This window comes from Saccopteryx leptura, chromosome 7 (genome assembly GCF_036850995.1).
Source record: "Saccopteryx leptura isolate mSacLep1 chromosome 7, mSacLep1_pri_phased_curated, whole genome shotgun sequence".
Taxonomy (NCBI): Eukaryota; Metazoa; Chordata; class Mammalia; order Chiroptera; family Emballonuridae; genus Saccopteryx; species Saccopteryx leptura.
Window position 1 is genome coordinate 86,780,701 of NC_089509.1, and position 24,025 is coordinate 86,804,725.

At 39.0% G+C, this 24,025-nt stretch overlaps 1 protein-coding gene across 1 annotated transcript in view; it reads left to right on the forward strand.

Moving 5' to 3' along the window:
* Positions 1–24,025, forward strand: part of LOC136378581 (aldehyde oxidase 4-like) — an 81,355-nt gene that overhangs the window by 42,187 nt on the left and 15,143 nt on the right. Inside the window, exons 19-27 of the mRNA XM_066345639.1 lie at positions 874–996; positions 2,722–2,818; positions 8,583–8,707; positions 15,250–15,383; positions 16,559–16,646; positions 16,959–17,045; positions 17,603–17,794; positions 19,250–19,477; positions 22,178–22,273. Of these exons, the coding sequence (XP_066201736.1) occupies positions 874–996; positions 2,722–2,818; positions 8,583–8,707; positions 15,250–15,383; positions 16,559–16,646; positions 16,959–17,045; positions 17,603–17,794; positions 19,250–19,477; positions 22,178–22,273 (1,170 nt within the window). The remainder of the gene's footprint in view (positions 1–873; positions 997–2,721; positions 2,819–8,582; positions 8,708–15,249; positions 15,384–16,558; positions 16,647–16,958; positions 17,046–17,602; positions 17,795–19,249; positions 19,478–22,177; positions 22,274–24,025) is intronic.

Sequence of the window (24,025 nt, forward strand, 5' to 3'; positions counted from 1 at the left end):
TGCTGAAAATGGCATGTCATACATTCAGAGAACCAATGACTCCACCTCAGTGATGCTCAAATTTATTTGGAATTGTAGACCCTTGTGAGCTTCTAACAAAAACCATAATCCCTCTCAAGGAAGGCTTCTAAAGAAAAGTTATAAAAGTCAGAGAAGCAATATAGGACAACATAGAAGCAATAAAAGAACCTTCAGAACTTCAAGAATTTCAGGAGAACTTGGAGTACCATGGGTGATCTGGGAATGGGGAAGAATGCAGCAGAAGACAATCAAAGGCCAGATATAGCTTATATCTGCATTCAATTCTTTTACTCCTTAATCGTACTCAAGCCTTTCTTTTAAATTTATTCTGTAGTTAGAAAATAATGTTTTAATTAATTAATTAACTTATTTATTTATTTATTTTTCCAAAGTGAGAAGCAGGGAGGTCGCAGACAGACTCCTGCATGCACCCGACTGGGATCTACCCTGCATCCTGCCAGGGGGTGATGCACCGCCCATCTGGGGCTTTGCTTCACTCTACTGGAGCCATTCTAGTGCCTGAGGCAGAGGCCATGGAGCCATCCTCAGCGACCGGGCCAACTTTGCTCCCATGGAGCCTTGGCTGCAGGAGGGGAAGAAACAGTGAAAAAGCAGAGGGTAAAGGGTGGAGAAGCAGATAGGCACTTCTCCTGTGTGCTTTGGCCAGGAATCAAATCTAGGATTTCCACATGCTGGGCCGATGCTCTACTTCTGAGCCAACCGGCCAGATCTGAAAATAATGTTTTTTTTAGTCACAGGAACGCAGTGGGTAAATGTAAAAATTTGGAAACAGTAAGTCCATTTTAGTGATTCTATGTTTTAGCTAATTACATGCATGTGGGTTTTCTGCAGGTCATTTGCGTGGGTCAGATCATCTGTGCCGTGGCTGCAGATACCTATGCGCATGCAAAAAACGCCGCTAAAACAGTGAAGATTGCTTATGAAGACATAGAACCTAAGATTATCACAATAGAGGTATTCAGGCTGCTTTGTATCTTCAAGAATGACTAGGGTGGTGTACTTTGGGCAGAATTGAATCCGGGGAGTCACAAAATAGTATAAGTTGGGCTCTGTCTATACTGTACTTTTTTCAGAGTCACCTACAGTTTTAGGGAGAAAGCTTCCGCACTCTGTACCTTGGACATAATACTGAGAATTTTCTTGCCTGGTGTTCCTTTCCTTCCTGTGTCCTCTTTTCCTCGCGTGGCTTTTGTCAAAGCATAGGCTCATGTACAGATAGATAATTCCAGAGGAAGGTCCTTATGGCCTCACTGTGAAACTCAGAACATTTACCGAATTACAGCTTGGGCCTTCTCTGTCTCTTACCTAATTCCTGCTTGAGCACAAGCTCTGGAGATAGAATACTCAGATTCATTTAATAGGCTAGTAAATCAGAGCTGTGACAAGTTGCTTAAATTCATCATATCTCAGCTTTCTCATCTGTAAAATGGGAACTATGAAAGTACCTATATCAAAAGACCATCATAAGGTTTTAATGAGAGAATACACATAAAATGCTTAAAACAGCACCTGGGATGTGCGATGCTTTAATAAAAGTTAGCTGTTATTTTGTTTTAGTTGTTGTTATTAATAAGGTCAAAAGCATGTTCATGGTGTTATATCTCTGGTGCTTAGCCAAGCACTAAATGCACAGTAAGTATGCAGTAAATGGTGTGGTGGAGGGATAGATGCATGCATAAGCAATATGAAACCGGCCAAGTGGATACAGTCTCCATCAACCTCTTTGATTCTCCCCTGTTCTTCCCAACATTTGGGAAGTCTTTTCCAGCTATCTTTAAAATGCCTCTTAAGTTGTCCCTTTCTTTGTATTCTCACTTTTATCCCTTCCCACCCTCCAGCCCAGACCTTACCACCTTTTTGTCAGATTTACTACAATAATCACTTAAAGAAGCTCTTGGATTTTATTTAAAAATATTTACCTACCACATTAACTTTCTAAGCCACAAAGTTCATCACATGACTTAAAAAGACACACACACACACACACACACACACACACACACACACACACTATCCCTTAGATGAGGTTCTTATCTATGGAACTCAAGGTCTTTTATATCTAACCTCACTTCACCTTTGAAGCTCATCCTACTGCTTCTTGTTAGAAAACCTCTCCCCAGCCAGCCTGGCCTTTTTCTCATCTTGGCCCCTCAGCTGAGCTTTAACCTCAAACTACATATGAGGTGCCTTTGATGTCAAATGATACCTGGTCGTCTCTTCTTGAACTGTCCTAATCCTGTGCAGTTCAGCACCTAATTTAGGTCACCTACACAGGCCATTCCAGAGCATTCCCTGCCTCACCAGGCTCCTCCTTTTCGGTCTCTCTTTGATCTGTTATCTGCCCCTTCTCCACAAAGTTGGCACCTTAATACCAAACTGCCTGAGGTAATCACTCAGCAAACCAGAGGATAGGATTGTGTTTTGTAAATCCTTGTTCCTGGCCCTGCTTCCCCCCCAGCTCTTCCTCCACGCCCTGCACAAGACTAAGTAGTCACCAATGCCTGTAAAGCATTGTAACCCAATTTCTGTGACTCCAGATTGCTCAGATTGTCTTGGTGTGTGTGAAGATCTGATAGAACAGGAGCATGGCATTTTGATGGGTTTGAGTGGCTTGTTAGAATGTGTGTGTGTGTGTGTGTGTGTGTATTTATATAGTTTTTGTTTATTTCTTCCCTTCAGGAAGCCCTAGAACACAATTCATTTCTTTTCACTGATAAACAAATTGAGCAAGGCAACGTAGAGCAAGCCTTCAAATATGTTGATCAAATCATTGAAGGTAAGTGATGTTGAGCCAAAAAGTAACACTGAAAATCTAAGGCAGAACTTCTCAACCCTAGTATGATTTTTAAATAAAGTTAACTAAATAGACTTATAAATAAAGGAATGCAGCCTGATGAAATTTTATATATATATATAAATCTATGCAAATACTACCCACTTCAAGATATAGAACATTTTCAGCACCCTAGAAAGCTTCCTTGTGCCCCTTCTCACTCAGTAACCTTCCAAAAGGTCTTATTCTAACTATCATCACTGTAGATCAGTTTTACCTGTTTTGAACTTCATATAAATGAAAAGTAGAGTGTAACTTCTTCTGTGTCTACTTCTTTTTTTATTGATTTTATTTTATTGTGTTTACATAGATTCTAGTGTCACCCCAAATGCATCCCCCCTCCCCCACATTCCCCTCAACATCTCCCTTGTCCCCCTTCCTTTCAGGATTATCCCATCCTATCATCCCCTTTTCCTCTGTCCTCTTTTCCTCTGGTCCCTTTGATCCATCCTATGTCTCAATTCCATTCCTCAGTTCACATTGTTTATTGGATTCCTCAAATGAGTGAGGAATATGATATCTTTCTTTCTCTGCCTGACTTATTTCACTTAACATAATAGTTTCCAGGTCTATCCATGTCTTCACAAAAGGTAAGATTTACTTCTTTTTCATGGCCTCATGCTATTCCATTGTATATATATGTACCATAGCTGTTTAATCCACTCGTCCACTGATGGACACAGGCTGTTTCCAGATCATCGCTATTGTGAACAATGCTGCCATCTTTTATTCAACATTGTGTATAGAAGATTCATCCATGTTGTTGCATAGATCAGTAGTTGTTTTTCATTGTTCAGGAGCATTTCATTGTATAAATATTCCACAAATTACTTATCTATTCTACCGTTGATGGACTTTTGAGTTGGTTTCAACTAGGGATTATTATGAATAAAGTTTCAAAAACACTGTTGTGGTCAAAAAGAGGGTGCTATAATAAATGTAACCAAAAGTAATCTCACAGGGTGATCTGATTGTAAATTCCAAACATGGTGAGTAGTGATAACCCAGGCATATACCTTCTTTAGTAAAAGTTTTATCTTTGCCTTAAGCAAGCCCTATCCAATGTTTTCGTGCATTGGGATTTTCTAGACCCTTCAGATATTTAACACCCTCAAGAAAGCACATCTTGTTAACTAGCCTGTAATGCAGGGGTCGGGAACCTTTTTGGCTGAGAGAGCCATGAACGCCACATATTTCAAAATGTAATTCCATGATTGCCATACAACAACCCGTGTAAGTTACGCATTATCCAATAAAAATTTGGTGTTGTTCCGAAGGACAGCTGTGATTGGCTCCAGCCAACTGCAACCATGAACATGAGTGGTAGGAAATGAATGGATTGTAATACATGAGAATGTTTTATATTTTTAACGTTATTATTATTTTTTATTAAAGATTGTCTGCGAGCCAGATGCAGCCATCAAAAGAGCCACATCTGGCTCGCAAGCCATAGGTTTCTGACCCCTGCTGTAATCAATCTCCTCCTTGCTTTTTCCCATTCTTATGTAATTTTATTTACATTCCATTCTTAATTCCAAATGTATATAAGAAACTGCAAAACTGTCATTTCTTTGTTTTTTTCTTTTCCAAGTGAGAGGAGGGGAGATAGAAGGACAGACTCTTTCATGTACCCCAACTGGAATCCACCTAGCAAACCCAGTCTGGGGCCAATGCTCTGCTCATCTGGGGCCAATGCTCTGCTCATCTGGGGTCATGCTTGCAATTAAGCTATTTCTAGTATCTGAGGCAGAGACTTCAGTGCCAAGGACCAGTGCTCTCAAACCAATCAAGCATGGCTGCAAGAAGGAGAAGAAAAAGAGAGAAGGGGTGGGGGAGGGCTGGAGATGCAGATGGTACTTCTCCTGTGTGCCCTGAACAGGAATCGAACTCAGGACATCCACACACTGGGCAAACACTCTACCACTAAGCCAACCAGCCAGGACCCAAAACTGTTATTTCTGGAGCATTAGAGATATTGCTTCCCAACAATGTCATCAGTTTTGCTCCAATAAACTCATAAAATTTCTCTACAGGTTGAATGTGTCAACACTGTTATACATGTCTTTTAGTGAACATAATTCATTTCCAATAGAAATAGGAATAGAGTTGCCAAATATTACTGTTTTTATATATTTGCCTTTAGTATTTAATGCCAAATTTTAAAAGAAATTGTTTCAATTTTATTCTTATTAACAATTATGAAAGTTTCATTGTTCTGTTGTTATTGTCAATATCTTTAATTTTATGTAATTGATGAGTGTATAGTAGTACTTCATTTTGGATTTGATTAGATTTCTTTGATAAATAATGATGTTGTCGGCCTAGCGTGCGGAGGACCCGGGTTCGATTCCCGGCCAGGGCACACAGGAGAAGCGCACATTTGCTTCTCCACCCCTCCGCCGCGCTTTCCTTTCTGTCTCTCTCTTCCCCTCCCTCAGCCAAGGCTCCATTGGAGCAAAGATGGCCCGGGCGCTGGGGATGGCTCTGTGGCCTCTGCCTCAGGCGCTAGAGTGGCTCTGGTCGCAACATGGCGACGCCCAGGATGGGCAGAGCATCGCCCCCTGGTAGGCAGAGCGTCGCCCCATGGTGGGCGTGCCGGGTGGATCCCGGTCGGGCGCATGCGGGAGTCTGTCTGACTGTCTCTCTCTGTTTCCAGCTTCAGAAAAATGAAAAAAAAAAAAAAAAAAAATAATGATGTCGAACCCTTTTCATGTGTATGTTGACATTTTTACATGCTCTTTGGTGAGGTGTTTCCTCAAGTCTATTTCCTGTTTTTAATTAATAAAAGTAAAATGAATCATTAATTATAAATGTATCTAATTAATTTTGATATGATCAATAATATAATAATTGATTTACATACTGATTTATAGGAGGTTTTTATGTTTTTGATATAAATTCTTTGTTAGTATGGATAATGCAAATATCTTTTCCTACCCTGAAGATTATGTTTTCATTGTCTTCAAGGTTCCTTTCATCAACAAAGCTCTTAATTTTAATAAAATCAAATTTATCAGTCTTCTTTATGGTTAGTACTTTTGTTACATGAAGCAATACTTCCGCATCCAATGGTCATGAAGATATTTACATGTGGTTTTTCCAGAAGCTTGAAAAAATGTTTAGCTTTAACATTGAGGTCTATGATCCATCTCAAATTAATTTTTTTGTGTGTGTATTTTTCTGAAGTGAGAAGCAGAGGAAAGGCAAACAGACAGACTCCCTCATGCACTGGACCGGGATCCACCCGGAATGCCCACCAGGGAGTGATGCTCTGCCCATCTGGGCTGTTGCTCTGCTGCAATCAGAGCCATTCTAGTGCCTGAGGCAGAGTCCATGGAGCCATCCTCAGTGCCCAGGCCCACTTTGCTCCAGTGGAGCCTTGGCTGTGGGAGGGGTAGATAGAGATAGAGAAAAAGGAGAGGGGGAAGGGTGGAGAAGCAGATGGGCTTTTCTTCTGTGTGCCCTGGCTGGGAATTGAACCTGGGACTTCCATACGCTGGGCCAATGCTCTACTGCTGAGCCAACTGGTCAGGGCCTCAAATTAATTTTTTTGTATTGTGTAAGCCAAGTCAACATTTAGGTTTTTTTCAAATGGATATCCAATTAACCTAGCCATTTATTTAAGACCATATTTTTTCCTTATTGAATTGCAATGCAGCTTTTATTGTTTTTCAGGTCTCTATATATGCGTTATTCTATTTCTGAACTCTATTACATCTTCCTCATCTTTTTATATATTTTTGTGCTAATATCACACTATCTTACTTTCTGTAACTTTATTATAAGTCTTGAAATCAGATAGTATAAGGGCCCTTTGATATGCTTTCTTCAATATGACCTCAGCTATTATCAGTCCTTGGCATTTCTATATACATTTATCATCAGTTCATTAATTTCCACAAATTATAATTCATTGGAGTTTTATCTAAAATTGCATTGAAAAAACATAAATTTGAGAGAATTTAAATCTTAGCAATATTAAGTTATAATCCATGAACATAATAGACCTGACTTTTGTTTTCCTTAGTTTTTTGTTGTTTTTCTCGGGATTTTTTATTTTTTGTTCTTCTTTACATCTGACCCTGCCTTTAATTTAGGTTTCCTTTTATTTCTGTCAGTAATTTTTTAGTTTTCACTATAATGATCTTGCACATCTTCCTTAGTATTTATTCTAGCATTTGATGTTTTATGATGCTTCTGGAAATGATATTTTTATTTAATTTCTTACTTTTTTGTGTCTAATATATATAAACACAACTTTTGTATATTTATGATATATCCAAGAACTTTGCTTTATTAACTATTTTAATAGTCTCATACCTTCTCAGGAGTTTTCTATGTATGCAAGCATATCATAACAGTTTCATTTATGTTTTCCAATCTTGATACTATTTTTTGTTGTTTTGGGCAGCTTACTTAACTTTTCTATGTCTCATTTTTCTCATACCTGCTTCATAGGACTTGTATAAGGATAAAATGAATTAATTATCTGTTAAGTGCTATACCTTAGAACAATACCTAGTATACTGTAAAAACTATGAAATTGTTAAATAAGTTGGGGTTTAAAGTCAGTATCTACCTACTAACAACAAAAGGTTGTGTTTTTTTGAGGATTTTTGCATGACTCACATTCATTGACCCAAGAAATAATTTCAAGAAATCCTTTGAATCCTGGCAAAACAATTCACTTATTTTAACTATACAGGAATCTTTGGGTTAGATTTAAAATAAAAATATTGTCTTCCAGTATTTAAAACTAAGTCCAAATACCTCTCTTGGTACAGCCAGCAAAATGATTAGGTTGTTTTAAACGAGTCAAAAATCTCAGATGAACCAGTAAGAACAGGTTATAAAATGGGTAGGGAACAGTTCTGCCATTTTAAACCTTTATGTTTTTTTTTTGTTGTTTTTGTTTTTGTTTTTTTAATTTTTATTTTATTTATTTATTTACAGGGACAGAGAGTCAGAGAGAGGGACAGATAGGGACAGACAGACAGGAATGGAGAGAGATGAGAAGCATCAATCATCAGTTTTTCGTTGCGACACCTTAGTTGTTCATTGATTGCTTTCTCAAATGTGCCTTGACCGTGGGCCTTCAGCAGACCGAGTAACCCCTTGCTGGAGCCAGCGACCTTGGGTCCAAGCTGGTGAGCTTTGCTCAAGCCAGAGGAGCCCGCACTCAAGCTGGTGACCTTGGGTTCTCGAACCTGGGTCCTTCTGCATCCCAGTCCAACACTCTATCCACTGCGCCACCGCCTGGTCAGGCAAACCTTTATGTTCTTTAGCAAGCTACTTATCCTCAGTGTGACCCAATGATCCTAATGTGTCCTAATGGAGGTAACTATTATTATTACCCACATTTTACAGATGAAACGAGGCTTTAATAACTTGGTAAACTCCCTGAGCAAGGAGATGACAGAGCCTGAATATGTGCCAGGTTGTCTGTTTGTCTGGGTCCAGCACATCACGGATCTCACCACCAACTAGACAGAGGAAGAAACTGACACCAAGAGAAGGGGATGAATTACTCATGGTTACACAGTTGATTGGCATAGTGAGGATTAATTAGGAAAAGAGATTTAGCCAAATGATATAAAGTCCAGTTCTCCATAAGCTGAAACAACTTGCTCTTTATAAACCAAACACCGTTGAGAGTCTCCAATGTGGGACTTCCAAGTAAACACTGTCCCTTGCTTATGCTTTTCAGGCGAGGTCCACGTGGAAGGACAGGAACATTTTTACATGGAAACACAAAGTATCCTGGCTATCCCAAAAGAAGAAGATAAAGAAATGGTGTTACACGTTGGAACACAGCATCCAACCAATGTGCAGGTAATAGGGTGTTTTGGAAAATGAGACTCCAGATGACTCTGCGGGTGAGGCCCTTAGAGCCAGGCATTGCGCTCCGGGGACCTTGTGATCTCTCCCACTCCCACGTCTCACACTCCCTGCGCACTTGACTCTCCCTGACCTCCAGAACGAGAAAAGTGGGCGAACATTTTCTTAAAAGGGCAGACCTTTTAAAAATATATGAAATATTTGCTTCCTTTCAAATACAAGGCAAAGTTCATCTTACCCTATAACAATTGATGATGTAAAACTTAATTTCAGGGAGGTCAACACCTTAGTGTGACATCTACATGTCCCCTTGTGGTTCATCTGCATTGTTTTTCTCTGTGAATTGGTAGTACATGTGTGTTTAAATTTTCTTCATGGCTCCTTTATGTTGCTCCTCTCTACGAATGTGTCCATGTATGTGATGCACCTGTAAGGTCATTACATTTCTAAGATATTTTATTCCAGCACAATAGCATGTGAATGCCAGGCCTTTCTGGTAGTTGGCATACAAAGCATTGTGATACTCCCAAGTCTGTCGTGATACAGGCCAGCTATCCTGGCACTCTCTGGCTGGTCACAACACTGGCTGGCCCCTAGTAGCCTATTGCATATCCCCTGGCCTGTCACTATACCAGCCAGGCCACAGCTGCCTGGCAATACTTCTGGGCCTGTTGTGGTACAGGTTGGCCCCTAGCTGCATATTGTGACATTTCCTGGCCTGTTGTGATATTGGCCGGCTTCTAGCTGTCTGGTGTGACATGGTCCACTTTATCTCTGGCTGTTGTGATGTTGTCCAGCCCTGTAGCTCTTTGTTGAGACATTTCTACGTATTCCTTCTTAATGCATTACTATACAAGACCATGTCTATATTACGTTATGTACAGGTTACACGACCAGGAACTCTGAAAACTGAATTTCATGTGCAGCTTGTCAAATACCTTACTGCTTTACATTTTGGACTTTGCACATAAATACATCCACATGTGGTCACCTTTACTAATAAAGACTAAACTGCTCAAAAAAAAGAGAAAGAAATGATAAAGTATTGTCACCCTGAGGCAAGAAAAGAAAATCTATTGATATTCCCTCCTGAAATGTGGAGTGGTAGGTCCTAGACTAGTGCCAGATGCAGGGAAATACTTAAATAATTACCACCAGCGAGAGGAGTGAGGACAAGCCTCACTGAAAGGAGAAGCTGGGGGTTTTCTGGTAGAGCACAGTGAGCTGGTACCATGTGGTCCTAAAAAAGTAGGTCAGTTCAGTGGGAGGAGGAAATTAGCAACTGGCATTCAAAAAAAACCTGAAAGGGTAGTGGACTGTTGTTAAGCAGGGAAGTGGCTGCAGCTTCCGTAGTTGCAAATTCTTAGCTGAACAGAAGAGTAAGGAGATACTTGTTTTGCCCCTAAGCAGCTACATGATCTACATCCAATCATTTTCTGTAAATTTTGGAAGCTGACAAAAATCACCCCTGATGTCCCTTTTAGTAGACAGTATGTGTCTCGAGGCTCTGACAGATAATGTGTACGTCCTAAGGTCACCATTAATATCGACCATCAACATGTCTTAGAGCACAACCAGTCAGTTCCAGACCAGCAGGCATTTTCCAGGGGTAATCAGGACATTGGTACCCACAGCTCACAGCCCAGAACCCGGAGCAATATAAAAAGCAGGCTCAGCAAAGGATTTGAATAGATATTTCTCCCAAGATTTCCTGTGAATATCTAATAAGCACATGAAAAATCTTCGATATCATTACTAAGAAATTCAAATAAAAACCATAACAATGCCACTTCACACCGCCTAGAACAGCTATAATGAAAAGGACAGACAATAACGTGTTGGTGAAGATGTAGGAATTTAGAACCTTTCTATGTTGCTTTTGGGCATACACAATATCACAGTTACTTCGGAAAATGGATTGCTGTTCCTCAGGATGTTAAAACAGAATGACCTTATTTTTTTTTTTTAACTTTATAAATGAATTTATTTATTTATTTTTTTTAACTTTATAAATGAATTTATTTTTTTTTTCCATAATTTTATTTATTTAATGGGGCGACATCAATAAATCAGGATACATATATTCAAAGATAACAAGTCCAGGTTATCTTGTCTTTCAATTATGTTGCATACCCATCACCCAAAGTCAGATTGTCCTCTGTCATCTTCTATCTAGTTTTCTTTGTGCCCCTCCCCCTCCCCTTTTGCCTCTCCCTTTACCCCCTCCCCCCGTAACCACTACACTCTTATCAATGTCTCTTAGTTTCACTTTTATGTCCCACCTACATATGGAATAATGCAGTTCCTGTTTTTTTCTGATTTACTTATTTCACTTCGTATAATGTTATCAAGATCCCACCATTTTGCTGTAAATGATCCGATGTCATCATTTCTTATGGCTGAGTAGTATTCCATAGTGTATATGTGCCACATCTTCTTTATCCAGTCATCTATTGACGGGCTTTTTGGTTGTTTCCATGTCCTGGCCACTGTGAACAATGCTGCAATGAACATGGGGCTGCATGTGTCTTTACGTATCAATGTTTCTGAGTTTTGGGGGTATATACCCAGTAGAGGGATTGCTAGGTCATAAGGTAGTTCTATTTTCAGTTTTTTGAGGAACCACCATACTTTCTTCCATAATGGTTGTACTACTTTACATTCCCACCAACAGTGTATGAGGGTTCCTTTTTCTCCACAGCCTCTCCAACATTTGCTATTACCTGTCTTGTTAATAATAGCTAATCTAACAGGTGTGAGGTGGTATCTCATTGCAGTTTTGATTTGCATTTCTCTAATAGCTAAAGAAGATGACCATCTTTTCATATATCTGTTGGCCATTTGTATTTCTTCCTGGGAGAAGTGTCTGTTCATGTCCTCTTCCCATTTTTTTATTGGATTGTTTGTTTGTTTGTTGTTGAGTTTTATGAGTTCTTTGTATATTTTGGATATTAGGCCCTTATCTGAGCTGTTGTTTGAAAATATCATTTCCCATTTAGTTGGCTGTCTGTTTATTTTGTTATCAGTTTCTCTTGCTGAGCAAAAACTTCTTAGAATGATGTAGTCCCATTCATTAATTTTTGCCTTCACTTCTCTTGCCATTGGAGTCAAATTCATAAAATGTTCTTTAAAACCCAGGTCCATGAGTTTAGTACCTATGTCTTCTTCTATGTACTTTATTGTTTCAGGTCTTATGTTTAGTTCTTTGATCCATTTTGAGTTAATTTTAGTACAGGGGACAAACTGTAGTCCAGTTTCATTCTTTTGCATGTGGCTTTCCAGTTTTCCCAGCACCATTTATTGAAGAGGCTTTCTTTTCTCCATTGTGTGTTGTTGGCCCCTTTATCAAAAATTATTTGACTATATATATGTGGTTTTATTTCTGGACTTTCTATTCTGTTCCATTGGTCTGAGTGTCTACTTTTCTGCCAATAGCATGCTGTTTTGATTGTCATGGCCCTGTAATATAGTTTGAAGTCAGGTATTGTAATGCCCCCAGCTTCATTCTTTTTCTTTAGGATTGCTTTGGCTATTCGGGGTTTTTTATAGTTCCATATAAATCTGATGATTTTTTTTGCTCCATTTCTTTAAAAAATGTCATTGCATTAAATTTGTATATTGCTTTGGGTAATATGGCCATCTTGATTATATTTATTCTTCCTAACCAAGAACAAAGAATATTCTTCCATCTCATTATATCTTTTTCGATTTCTCTTAACAATGGTTTATAGTTTTCATTATATAAGTCCTTTACATTCTTTGTTATGTTTATTCCTAAGTATTTTATTTTTTTTTTGTTGCAATTGTGAAAGGGATTATTCTTTTGAGTTTGTTCTCAGTTGTTTCATTGTTGGCATATAGAAAGGCTATTGACTTCTGTATGTTAATTTTGTATCCTGCGACCTTACTGTATTGGCTTATTGTTTCTAGTAGTCTTTTTGTAGATTCTTTGGGGTTTTCAATGTATAGGATCATATCATCTGCAAAAAGTGATACCTTTACTTCTTCTTTTCCGATATGGATGCCTTTTATTTCTTTGTCTTGTCTGATTGCTCTGGCTAGAACCTCTAGTACCACATTAAATAAGAGTGGAGAGAGTGGACAACCCTGTCTTGTTCCTGATTTAAGGGGGAAAGGCTTCAGTTTAGTGCCATTTAATATGATGTTAGCTGATGGTTTATCATATATGGCCTTTATCATGTTGAGATATTTTCCTTCTATACCCATTTTGTTGAGAGTCTTAAACATAAAATTGTGTTGTATTTTATCGAAAGCCTTTTCTGCGTCTATTGATAAGATCATATGGTTTTTGTTCTTTGTTTTGTTGATATGGTGTATTATGTTAACCATTTTACGTATGTTGAACCATCCTTGAGATTCTGGGATGAATCCCACTTGATCATGATGTATTATTTTTTTAATATGTTGTTGTATTCGATTTTCTAGTATTTTGTTTAGTATTTTAGCATCTGTATTCATTAGAGATATTGGTCTGTAGTTTTCTTTTTTTGTGCCATCCTTGCCTGGTTTTGGTATGAGGGTTATGTTGGCCTCATAAAATGTGTTTGGAAGTATTGCTTCTTCTTCAATTTTTTGGAAGACTTTGAGTAGAATAGGAACCAAGTCTTCTTTGAATGTTTGATAAAATTCGCTGGTATAGCCGTCTGGGCCTGGACTTTTATTTTTGGGGAGGTTTTTAATGTTTTTTTCTATTTCTTCTCTACTAATAGGTCTGTTTAGGCTTTCTGCTTCTTCTTGACTCAGTCTAGGAAGGTTGTATTGTTCTAGGAATTTATCCATTTCTTCTAGGTTGTTGAATTTAGTGGCATAAAGTTTTTCATAGTATTCTACAATAGATCTTTGTATATCTATGGTGTCTGTGGTGATTTCTCCTCTTTCATTTTGGATTTTGTTTATATGAGTTCTTTCTCTTTTTTCCTTGGTAAGTCTTGCCAAGGGTTTGTCAATTTTGTTGATCTTTTCAAAGAACCAGCTCTTTGTTCTATTAATTTTTTCTATAGTTTTACTGTTCTCTATTTCATCTCTGATTTTTATTATCTCCTTTCTTCGGCTGGTTTTGGGTTGTCTTTGTTCTTCTTTTTCTAGTTCCTTAAGGTGTGAAGTTAAGTGGTTCACTTGGGCTCTCTCTTGTTTGTTCATATATGCCTGAAGTGATATAAACTTCCCTCTTATCACTGCTTTTGCTGTATCCCATAGATTCTGATATGTCATATTGTCATTTTCATTAGTCTGTATATATCTTTTGATCTCTGCACTTATTTCTTCTTTGACCCATTCATTTTTTAAAAGTCTGTTGTTTAGTTTCCACTTTTTTGTGGGATTTTTTTCCTCTTTTTTGCAGTTGAATTCTAGTTTCAAGGCTTTATGATCAGAAAATATGCTTGGTACAACTTCGATTTTTCTGAATTTGCTGATGTTGTTTTTGTGGCCCAACATATGGTCAATTCTTGAGAATGATCCATGTACACTGGAGAAAAATGTATACTCAGTCACTTTGGGATGAAATGTCCTGTAGATGTCTATCATATCCAGGTGCTCTAGTGTTTTGTTTAAGGCCACTATATCTTTGTTGATTCTCTGTTTGGATGACCGGTCTAGAGCCGTTAGCGGTATATTGAGGTTTCCAAGTATGATTGTATTTTTGTCAGTTTTTGTTTTAAGGTCAATAAGTAGCTGTCTTATATATTTTGGTGCTCCTTGGTTTGGTGCATATATATTAAGAATTGTTATGTCTTCTTGATTCAGTGTCCCCTTAGCCATTATGAAATGCCCATTTTTGTATCTGAGTACTTTTGTTGTCTTGTAGTCAGCATTATCAGATATGAGTATTGCTACACCTGCTTTTTTTTGGATGTTATTTGCTTGGAGTATTGTTTTCCAGCCTTTCACTTTGAATTTGTTTTTATCCTTGTTACTTAGATGAGTTTCCTGTAGGCAGCATACAGTTGGATTTTCTTTTTTAATCCACAGAATGACCTTATAACCCACATTTCCACGACTAGGTATCTACCTAAAGGAAATGAAAACATATGTCCAAAAAAAAAATGTACTCGTGAAATCTTATAAAAGCATTATACACAGTAGCCAAAAGTAGAAACAAAACAAATGTCCATCAACTAATAAATGGATAAGAAATGTGATACTATCTATACAATGGAATACTATTCAGCCATACATGAAATGGAGTACTGCTACAGCATGGATGGAGCTCAGAAACAATGCTAAGTAACAGGCAAATATATGGAGACACAAAGCAAGTTAGAAGTTGCTTAGTGCTGGGGCATTAGTGGGAATTGAGTTTGGGAGAAATTAGAAGTGACTGATTAATAAATTCAAGGTTTCTTTGAGAATGCTTAAACTATTCTAAAATTATATTGTGATGATGGTTGCACAGTCTGTCCATACTGTATTTGTTGATTTACTGAATTTCCTTTACTAGGCAGAGGGAAGTATATGGATGAGGAAGTAAACTATTCAATTGCACTTACGTGGCTTTGCGGACTTACCTCTTTCAGGAATTTGTGGCTGCAGCACTTAATGTCCCAAGCAATAGAATCGCCTGCCACATGAAAAGAACCGGAGGAGCATTTGGGGGAAAAGCAACTAAGCCTTCTCTGCTAGGAGCTGTCGGTGCTGTGGCTGCCCACAAGTAAGAGCCGCAGTGACAGCTATCAATGTCAGAAGTGCTAGCAGGGCGGGGACCACTCACATCCTTCCAGCACTACAGCCCAGTGTTTATTCCACTGGTCATAGCCTTTCATTCCAAAGGGTGTGGTTAGCATGTGGGTGAAGGAACACGGGACCTGGAGCCAGAGGACCTGTGTTCAAGTTCCCACTCACTCACAAGGTTACTGTAGACAAGTCGCCTCAGTTCTCTCACCTATCAAATGAAGAAAGTAATATCTACCTATTTCACAAGATAGTTGTGTAGAACAAATGTAATCATTATAAATGTTGACTGGTTGCACAGATATAACTATGTATTATTTCTTCATGAACTGCATTGGCTTTCACTCTTTAAAATGTCTGTTTCAAATTGTTAAAATAAATCAAGCTGAGGTGGCTGAATGGAGGGAGAGTCAAAACCCCAGCCTTACATGGGACACATTTTGTCATGAAACACAGCAGGGTCTGCTGCTGCCTGGGAATGTTCACTTAGCCTCTACGTCATCCGGATCGAATAACCAGACATAGTAAAAGCCATGATTTTGTGAACCTTTTACATTCCAAAGTTCATTAAGTATGTTCAGGAAAAATTTAACACATCCTAGGCTATAGCTATGAAAAGGAAACCTGTGAGCATCTGAGTTCATTGGCGCTTTCCAACAATGACAAAGACTGAGCTGTAAGTGCAGGAGTGCAGGCCCTGGGAGCACTCCCGCAGAAGCCAAGGGAGTCCCTGGTGGGCTTTATGAAAGGGGAGTGTGAACGAGAGGGGGCAGAGCTCAACAGAGCATTGGTTCTCCATCCTTTCAGCCTCACACTCCCCCTATGGCCAGTATTTTAATGCCCACTTTAATATCCAAAATGACATCATAATATAATAATGCCTTAATGTGATATAAAAAAATAAAAATAAAGTAACTTGTAAGCAAAAAATGAATTATTTCAACATCAAAATTCTCAGACACAACTAATGTAGATGATAATAGTAATTATTTGTTTTTTATATTTTAATGTCACAATAAACTTCCAAAATGTTTAAGATGTTACTTCCCCCACTGAAAACCACTAAGCTAGACTATTTCCAGTCCCCTTTCACCTTCTCCATATTTCTACAACTTTAAGAAACATCCAGTGTATTAACAGAGTCACTTCCTGTAGGACTGGCCGCCCAATCCGGTTTGTTCTAGAGCGTGGTGATGACATGCTGATAACTGCTGGCCGCCACCCACTCCTCGGAAAATACAAAGTGAGTGAGAACAAAAATTCCAGGAAATTGCCTACAACGTTGTCCAGTGATAACCAACCAATAGTAAAGGCAATTACTAAATATCATAACAATTGAAGAGGATATTTGGATGCTACTAAAGCTAATTAGAACTTTCTGTTGGGATCATATGGTCAGCCTGGGTACCATCCTCAGTGTTCCTCTGTTCACTGTCACATCGAGTCATGTTCATAAGCTATGCACGGACTGACAGTTCTGATCAGATGTATTTGTATACAACATGGTCTGGTGTAAAAACTACTAAGAAAATGGTTTTATTATATCACTTTGCAGATTGGATTCATGAACAATGGAGTAATCAAGGCTGCTGATCTTGAACTTTATATCAATGGAGGGTGCACTCCTGATGAGTCTGAGACGGTAAATAAGAAATATGTCCTTCCTGTAGGTTACCAGTTGAGTTGTGTGTGCCATACTTGATTTGCATGAATATTTATCTTATAAATTGATTTTTTAAATTTTATTATTATTATTTTTTACAGAGACAGAGAGAGAGTCAAAAAGAGGGATAGATAGGGACAGATAGACAGGAATGGAAAGAGATGAGAAGCATCAATCATCAGTTTTTTGTTGCGACACCTTAGCTGTTCACTAATTGCTTTCTCATATGTGCCTTGACCGTGGGCCTTCAGTGGACTGAGTAACCCTTTGCTCGAGCCAGCGACCTTGAGTCCAAGCTGGTGAGCTTTTTTTGCTCAAGCCAGATAAACCCACACTCAAGCTGAAGACCTCGGGATCTTGAACCTGGGTCCTCGGCATCCCAGTTCGATGCTCTATCCACTGCGCCACCGCCTGGTCAGGCTTATCTTATAAATTGAATACATTCTGTGAAAGGTTTGCATTAGAGATAAAATTTAGATAAGTGGTTTTGAATATTTGATAGATGTGAAATTTTGTTTTGTTTTGTTTTAATTTAGGTGATAGACTTTATCGTGCTGAGATCTGAAAATGCATATCATATTCCTAATTACCGGTGCCGAGGTAGTGCTTGCAGAACAAATTTGCCATCCAACACTGCCTTCCGAGGATTTGGCTTTCCCCAAGTTTCAGTGGTAGTTGAAACTTACATCACTGCTGTGGCTTCTCAATTGGACTTACTCCCTGAAGAGGTAGGTAATCGGGTGAAATCCCCTAACAAAACTCTAACATTATTGGTTCAAGTATATCTTGAGCACCTACATATAGAATTGTGTCAGATTGTAAGATTCAAAGAAATAAAGTAGATTATTTATGTATCAGTAAGCTTTTGCTATCTAACAAGTTAACCAAAATTTAGTGGATTAAAATAACAAATAGTATTTATTTCTTATTCTCTGGGTCAGCAAATGCGTAGCTTTTCTAATCTGAGTCAGCTAAATTAGAGTTTTATGGTTTAAGACAGTTTCACTTTCATGTCTGATGGTCATTGACTGATTAGTCTAAACAATACCTCAGCTAGGAAGGCTAATATCTACTCCCCAGGGTCTCTCATTCTTCAGTAGGCTAGCCCAGATTAGTTCTCATGGTGATTCATAGATTTTCCAGGAGTGGAAAGAACATGCCAAGTCCTCATGCATGAGCACTTTTCAAGTCTACGCCTGCATTGCATGTGTTGTCCTATTGCCAAAGCAAGTCACCGCACCAATTCCAGAGTTAGTGTGCAAACACTCAAGAGCATGTATTGGAAGATTGGTGTTATTACAGCCATTTGTGCAAACATTCTACCACAGTTCAGATTTAAGCGGAGCCAATTTGAAAACTGTTAAAGAATAAAGAAACATTGTGTAGAAGTTTGAGCCAGGCTTGACCAGGCAATGACACAGTGGATAGAGTGTTGGTCTGGGATGCAGAAGACCCAGGTTTGAAACCCCAAAGTCACCAGCTTGAGCACAGACTCATCTGGCTGGAGCATGGTCTGACCAGCTTGAGCCCTGGGTTGTTGACTTGATCATGGGATCATAGACATGACCCTTGGCTTAAGCCCAAAAGTTGCTGGCTTGAAGCCCAAGGTCACTAGCTTGAGCCCAAGGTCTCTGGCTTGAACTTAAGGTTATTGGCTTGTGCAACGGGTCACTGGTTCAGTTGGAGCCCCACAGTCAAGCCATAGATGAGAAAGCAATTAATGAATAACTGAAGTGCTGCAACAATGAGTCGATGCTTTGCATCTCTCTCTCTCTCTGTCTGTCTGCCCCTGTCTCTTCCTCTTTCTGTCTGTGACTCTTGCTCACTCACTAAAAAAAACACCAAACAACAACAAAAAAAACGTTTGATTCAAAAAAATTGTCTCAACACTAACAAAATTTTTCACAACACTCATAAAATACCTACTATTTCTCAGGGTAATTATAAGGTTGATTGAGATCATACACTTAGTATACAACCTGGAGCATATATAGTGTTCAGTAGTAGTTTTGTTATTGTTATCATTCAATTTACATAGTTACATCTGCACTTGCATATTTACAGCCATTTAAATAGTTGTTTCTTTTTTAAGAAAGACTTTCTTTATATCAAGTATATAACAAAAACACATGCTTCACATATGGAATAGCCTATATCCTTGAAATGCTTTTTTTTTCTTACAGGTTAAAGAAATAAACATGTATAAGAGAATTAGCAGAACAGCCTACAAGGAAATATTTAATCCAGAGCCCTTGCGAAGATGCTGGAAAGAGTGTCTGGAGAAATCTTCCTTCTATGCTAGGAAAAGGGATGCTGAGGAATTTAACAAAAATAATTACTGGAAGAAGAGGGGACTTGCTGTGGTCCCCATGAAATTTACTGTTGCGATGCTCAAGACCTACTACAATCAGGTGAGGTTATGAGAGATGAGTTCCCAGAAAAAGCTCTTCTTCTCTTCATGGTTAGCTGTTAGAAAAAGGCTGTTATGAGCCACTAGCAGACATGACCACCAGACATGAAAATGAAGGTGTCTTCGTCTCTGGAGAAAGAAAAAACTAGGAGAGTTTCTTATGAGAGAAAACAAAACGGGTTCAGACAAACATCAGAGACCATTAGTATCAGGGAAGACCTGGTGTGACACAGTGCCAGGGACCTCAGAGAGCAATCATCTGATACAGTCCAGCTCAGGGGGGTCTGGCCTTGGGGAGGGCCCCAAACATGAGCATTAAGGTATGGGGTCCATGAAAGGATTTTGGGGAAAAGAGGATCACTTTCTCTCTTTCATAATTCCTTAGTGACAATAGTAAGGTCATTTGAAGACAGAGCTTTTCTATTTACAGAGCTTCTCTGTTTATGCAAAAACATGGAATTATAATTCTGAGGCTTCATGACAACTGTGCCTTCTTTTTAGTTTTATCTTAAACAGTTTATTGTGAGTTCCTGTTTCTGATTCTACCATTTACTAACTTACTTACTTACTTATTTCTAGTGCCATCAATCTTTGAAATATCCCCATAAATAAACCTACACAAAAGAATAAATACAGGTCCCCTCATGGTGTCAGTGAGAAATGCCTAAGCTGTCTCTTATCAAAATTACCTTCTGGTCACTCCTTGGATTCCACTAACCAGGTCGAAAGCAAAATGATAGGGAGGGTGGGCGAGGTCAGAAGTGCTTCATGCCCGGAGCAGATAATCAGTCCTTCTCCACCCGGGAATATTTCTGAAGCCAGAATAACATTCAAACCCCAAGTGAAAAGAAAATTTCTGTGGACTCCCAACACTGCTTAAATTATTTATTTTAATGTTCTTTTACTGCTATGTATAATAACAAAGAATAAGTTTCTTAGCTCTCATAACTCTACAAAACACTAATGAATTAGGAAATTAAATAAAAGTAGTATAAAAATGCCAGTAGTCTTCAATATAGTAACATTAACTTAATATGGTGGGTGATGCTACTTTTCCAAAACTGAACCCTCACTCACAAAGGATAGTGGTCCTGGCTGCTGCTGCAGTTTGAGTGATTCTAAGTCTTAATCTTAAGTGTTTGTGTAAGGTGTGATGACTCGCTGTCCTAGCTCTGGTCTCTAATATGCTCCGCCAATGACGCCAATGAAAGTAGTCCTCCTAGGTACTTATACAATCATCTACATAAAGTCTAACGTGGGCTCTGAAAGGATGTGGCAATTACCGGTAAATATGCTCATCTATTACTCTTGTTAGGTGATCATGAGATGAAAATACCAAGTTTAAAAGTTCCTGTAGAGACCTTGCTGGTCCTGAGACTACAGTCTCACACCCAGGAGATGGGTGTAGCTAAACTAGCTGATATTTTGAATTTGTAGTGGTAAGAACACAGGCATCACCAGGAGGATGGAGGTTCCCAGAGGGGAGATGCAGGGTTCTGGGCCATGCGCATGAGCATGTGATGGGATTTTTAAAGACAAGTTCTAAAGACTTTCAGAACCACTGGACATAGTGCAGCCTCCTCCTTCTCTTTCTAATCAGTCTGGTTGCTGGAGCCTCAGCCCAGCCGCATAGAGGGGAAAAGAGCAGTGAATCTGAAGGAGGCAGCAGAGCGTAGATGTGGAGGACTCTGAGCTCAAGTTAGGACTTGCGGGCTCCATTCCTGACTTTACCACAAACTAGGCACTGGGTTTAGCCACGCCTCTTCTTCTTTAGGCCTCTATTCCCTCACATACAACGTGAAGAATTGGGACTAAATCTGTTGATTCCAAACATGGTGAATCATCAAAATCACTTGGGAACTTAAAAAAGGGGGTGTTAGGCCCAACCAGGCAGTGGCACAGTGGATAGAGCATCAAACTGGGATTGGAGGACCCAGGTTCGAGACCCCGAAGTCACCAGCTTGAACATGGGCTCATCTGGTTGGGCAAGGTTCACCAGCTTGAGCCCAAGGTTGCTGGACTGAGCAAGGGGTCACTCAGTCTGCTGTAGCCCCGCGGTAAAGGCACATATGAGAAAGCAATCAATGAACAACTAAGGTGCTACAACAAAGAATTGATGCTTCTCATCTCTCTCCCTTCCTGTCTGTCTGTCTCTATCTGTCCCTCTCTCTGTCTCTCTCTGTCTCTGTCACACACACAAAAATTGGTATTGTGGTTCCACCTCCAACCTTAAACCAAACTGGAATTTGGTTCTGAAGGCAAGCGGCATTTGTAAACTATTAAAACATCTCAAATTTCTTCCAGCTCCCTTTAGGATCCAGTGGAGACTTTGCCTGGAAATTTACATATTCAGGTTCCATTTGCTTTTAAATTAATTTTTGAGTTCAAGGAGAATGAATAATAAAATATTCTATGAGTGGTGTTTGGGGAGGTAGCTTCCGAGGCAACCACACGAGGCCTCCAGTAGCAGGAGATGGTGGGAGTGGAGGTGAGCCACCACTTTGACCTACAGTGGAGGTGTTCAAGTCTGGGGTCATTGAAAAGGGTTGTCTATGGCCAACAATAATGGCTTTATTCTCCAGTATAAACAATAAGAGGGTGACTCAGTGAAGCAAACCATTCATCTGGCAACCTAAGTTAAAAGCACGGCAACATCTAGCTGTATGGGTTTCCACAGTGGTATTACAATTATCCCCAACAGGCCGCTGCTCTCGTCCACATCTATACTGACGGCTCTGTCTTGTTGACTCATGGAGGCTGTGAAATTGGACAAGGCCTCTACACCAAAATGGCCCAGGTGAGATAAGTATCCGTTTTCTCTACTGTGGAAGAGTAAAACTGTACAGTCAGTTTTACCGGCTTTTGTTGTTGTTGTTGAGCAGTAGAAATACCATTACACCAAATGCACAGGTCAATTGTAAGACTCATTTTAATATCAGGAACATAAGAATACAGAGAGCTGATGAAAGTGGGTATTAGAATTGAGAAAATATGTTATAGTGTCCTTCCTGCACTCTGAAGCACCAAGTCCATAAGTCTTCTGAAAACTGTAATTTCAGTTTTCAAAGATAAACTATTTTTATCTTTATGGCAACTGCTGAAAGCTATACAGTGTTAATTCAAATCTTCATTAGAAATAAATGTGTTTAATAGGATGAGAAATTATGTTCTCAGAATTCATATGGATTCTTGTTGTATTGGCCAAGAGTTTGCTTAAAGGCTTTAATCACAGTAAAAAAAAAAAAAAAAAAAAAAAAAAAAAATATATATATATATATATATATATATATATATATATATATGAGTGGATAAAGAAGATGTGGCACATATATACTATGGTATACTACTCAGCCATAAGGGATGATGACGTCGGATCATCTACAACAAAATGGTGGGATCTTGATAACATTATACGGAGCGAAATAAGTAGATCAGAAAAAAACAAGAACTGCATGATGCCATACATTGGTGGGACATAAAAATAGACTAAGAGACATGGACAAGAGTGTGGTGGTTATGGGGGGGGGGGAGGGAAGGAGGGAGAGGGGAAGGGGGAGGGGGAGGGACGCAAAGAAAACTAGATAGAAGGTGACGGAGGACAATCTGACTTTGGGAGATAGGTATGCAACATGGTTGAATGACAAGATAACCTGGACATGTTTTCTTTGAATATATGTACTCTGATTTATTGATGTCACCCCATTAAAATTAATAAAAATTTATGTATATAAAAAAAGAATTCATAAACCTCTTAGAAACACCATATGATAGGCCATTATGTGGGTTAATTCAATGAAGTCTTTCTGATACTGTTGAAAGCGCAAGAGATTATTTGCAATAAGAAAGTTTCCCTTTTTTTAATACTATATAAAAATTTATTCAATATGAAATTTGAATAAAAGATGTGAGTAGGTGGTAACAAAGCTTTTTTCTCAATGAGAAATAGAAGATTTCTTTACCTTATTTATTTATTTTTTTAGCGAGAGAGATGGAGAGAAAGAGAGGCAGAAAGAGGAAGACAGCAAGGGAGAGAGATGAGAAGCATCAACTTGTAGTTGAGGCACTTTAATTGTTCATTGATGGCTTCTCATACATGCCCTGACCAGAAGCCTCCAGCCGAGCCAGTGACACCTTGCTTATGCCAGCAACCTGGAGCTCAAGCTAGTGACCTTGGGTTTTAAGTCAGCAACTTTTGGCCTCAAGCCAGTGACCATGGGTTTTAAACCTGGATCCTCAGAGTCCTAGGCCAATGCTCTATCCACTGCACCACCACCTGGTCAGGCAGAAGATATTTTCTTTAAGGAAATAATATTATTTAATAATGTACTTGAAATTAGGAAACTGTAAACATCCAGTCTTCTTTGAACAGATCTTGCTTCTTTTTTGTTTTGTTTTGTTTTGTTTTTTGTTTTAGATGAGAGGAGGGGTGATAGTGAGGCAGACGTCTACAGGCGCCCCAACCAGGATCTACTCAGCAAACCCATCTGAAGCCAGTATTTGAGTACCATTTTTAGCAACTTAGGCTGATGTGCTCCAATGGAGCTATCCT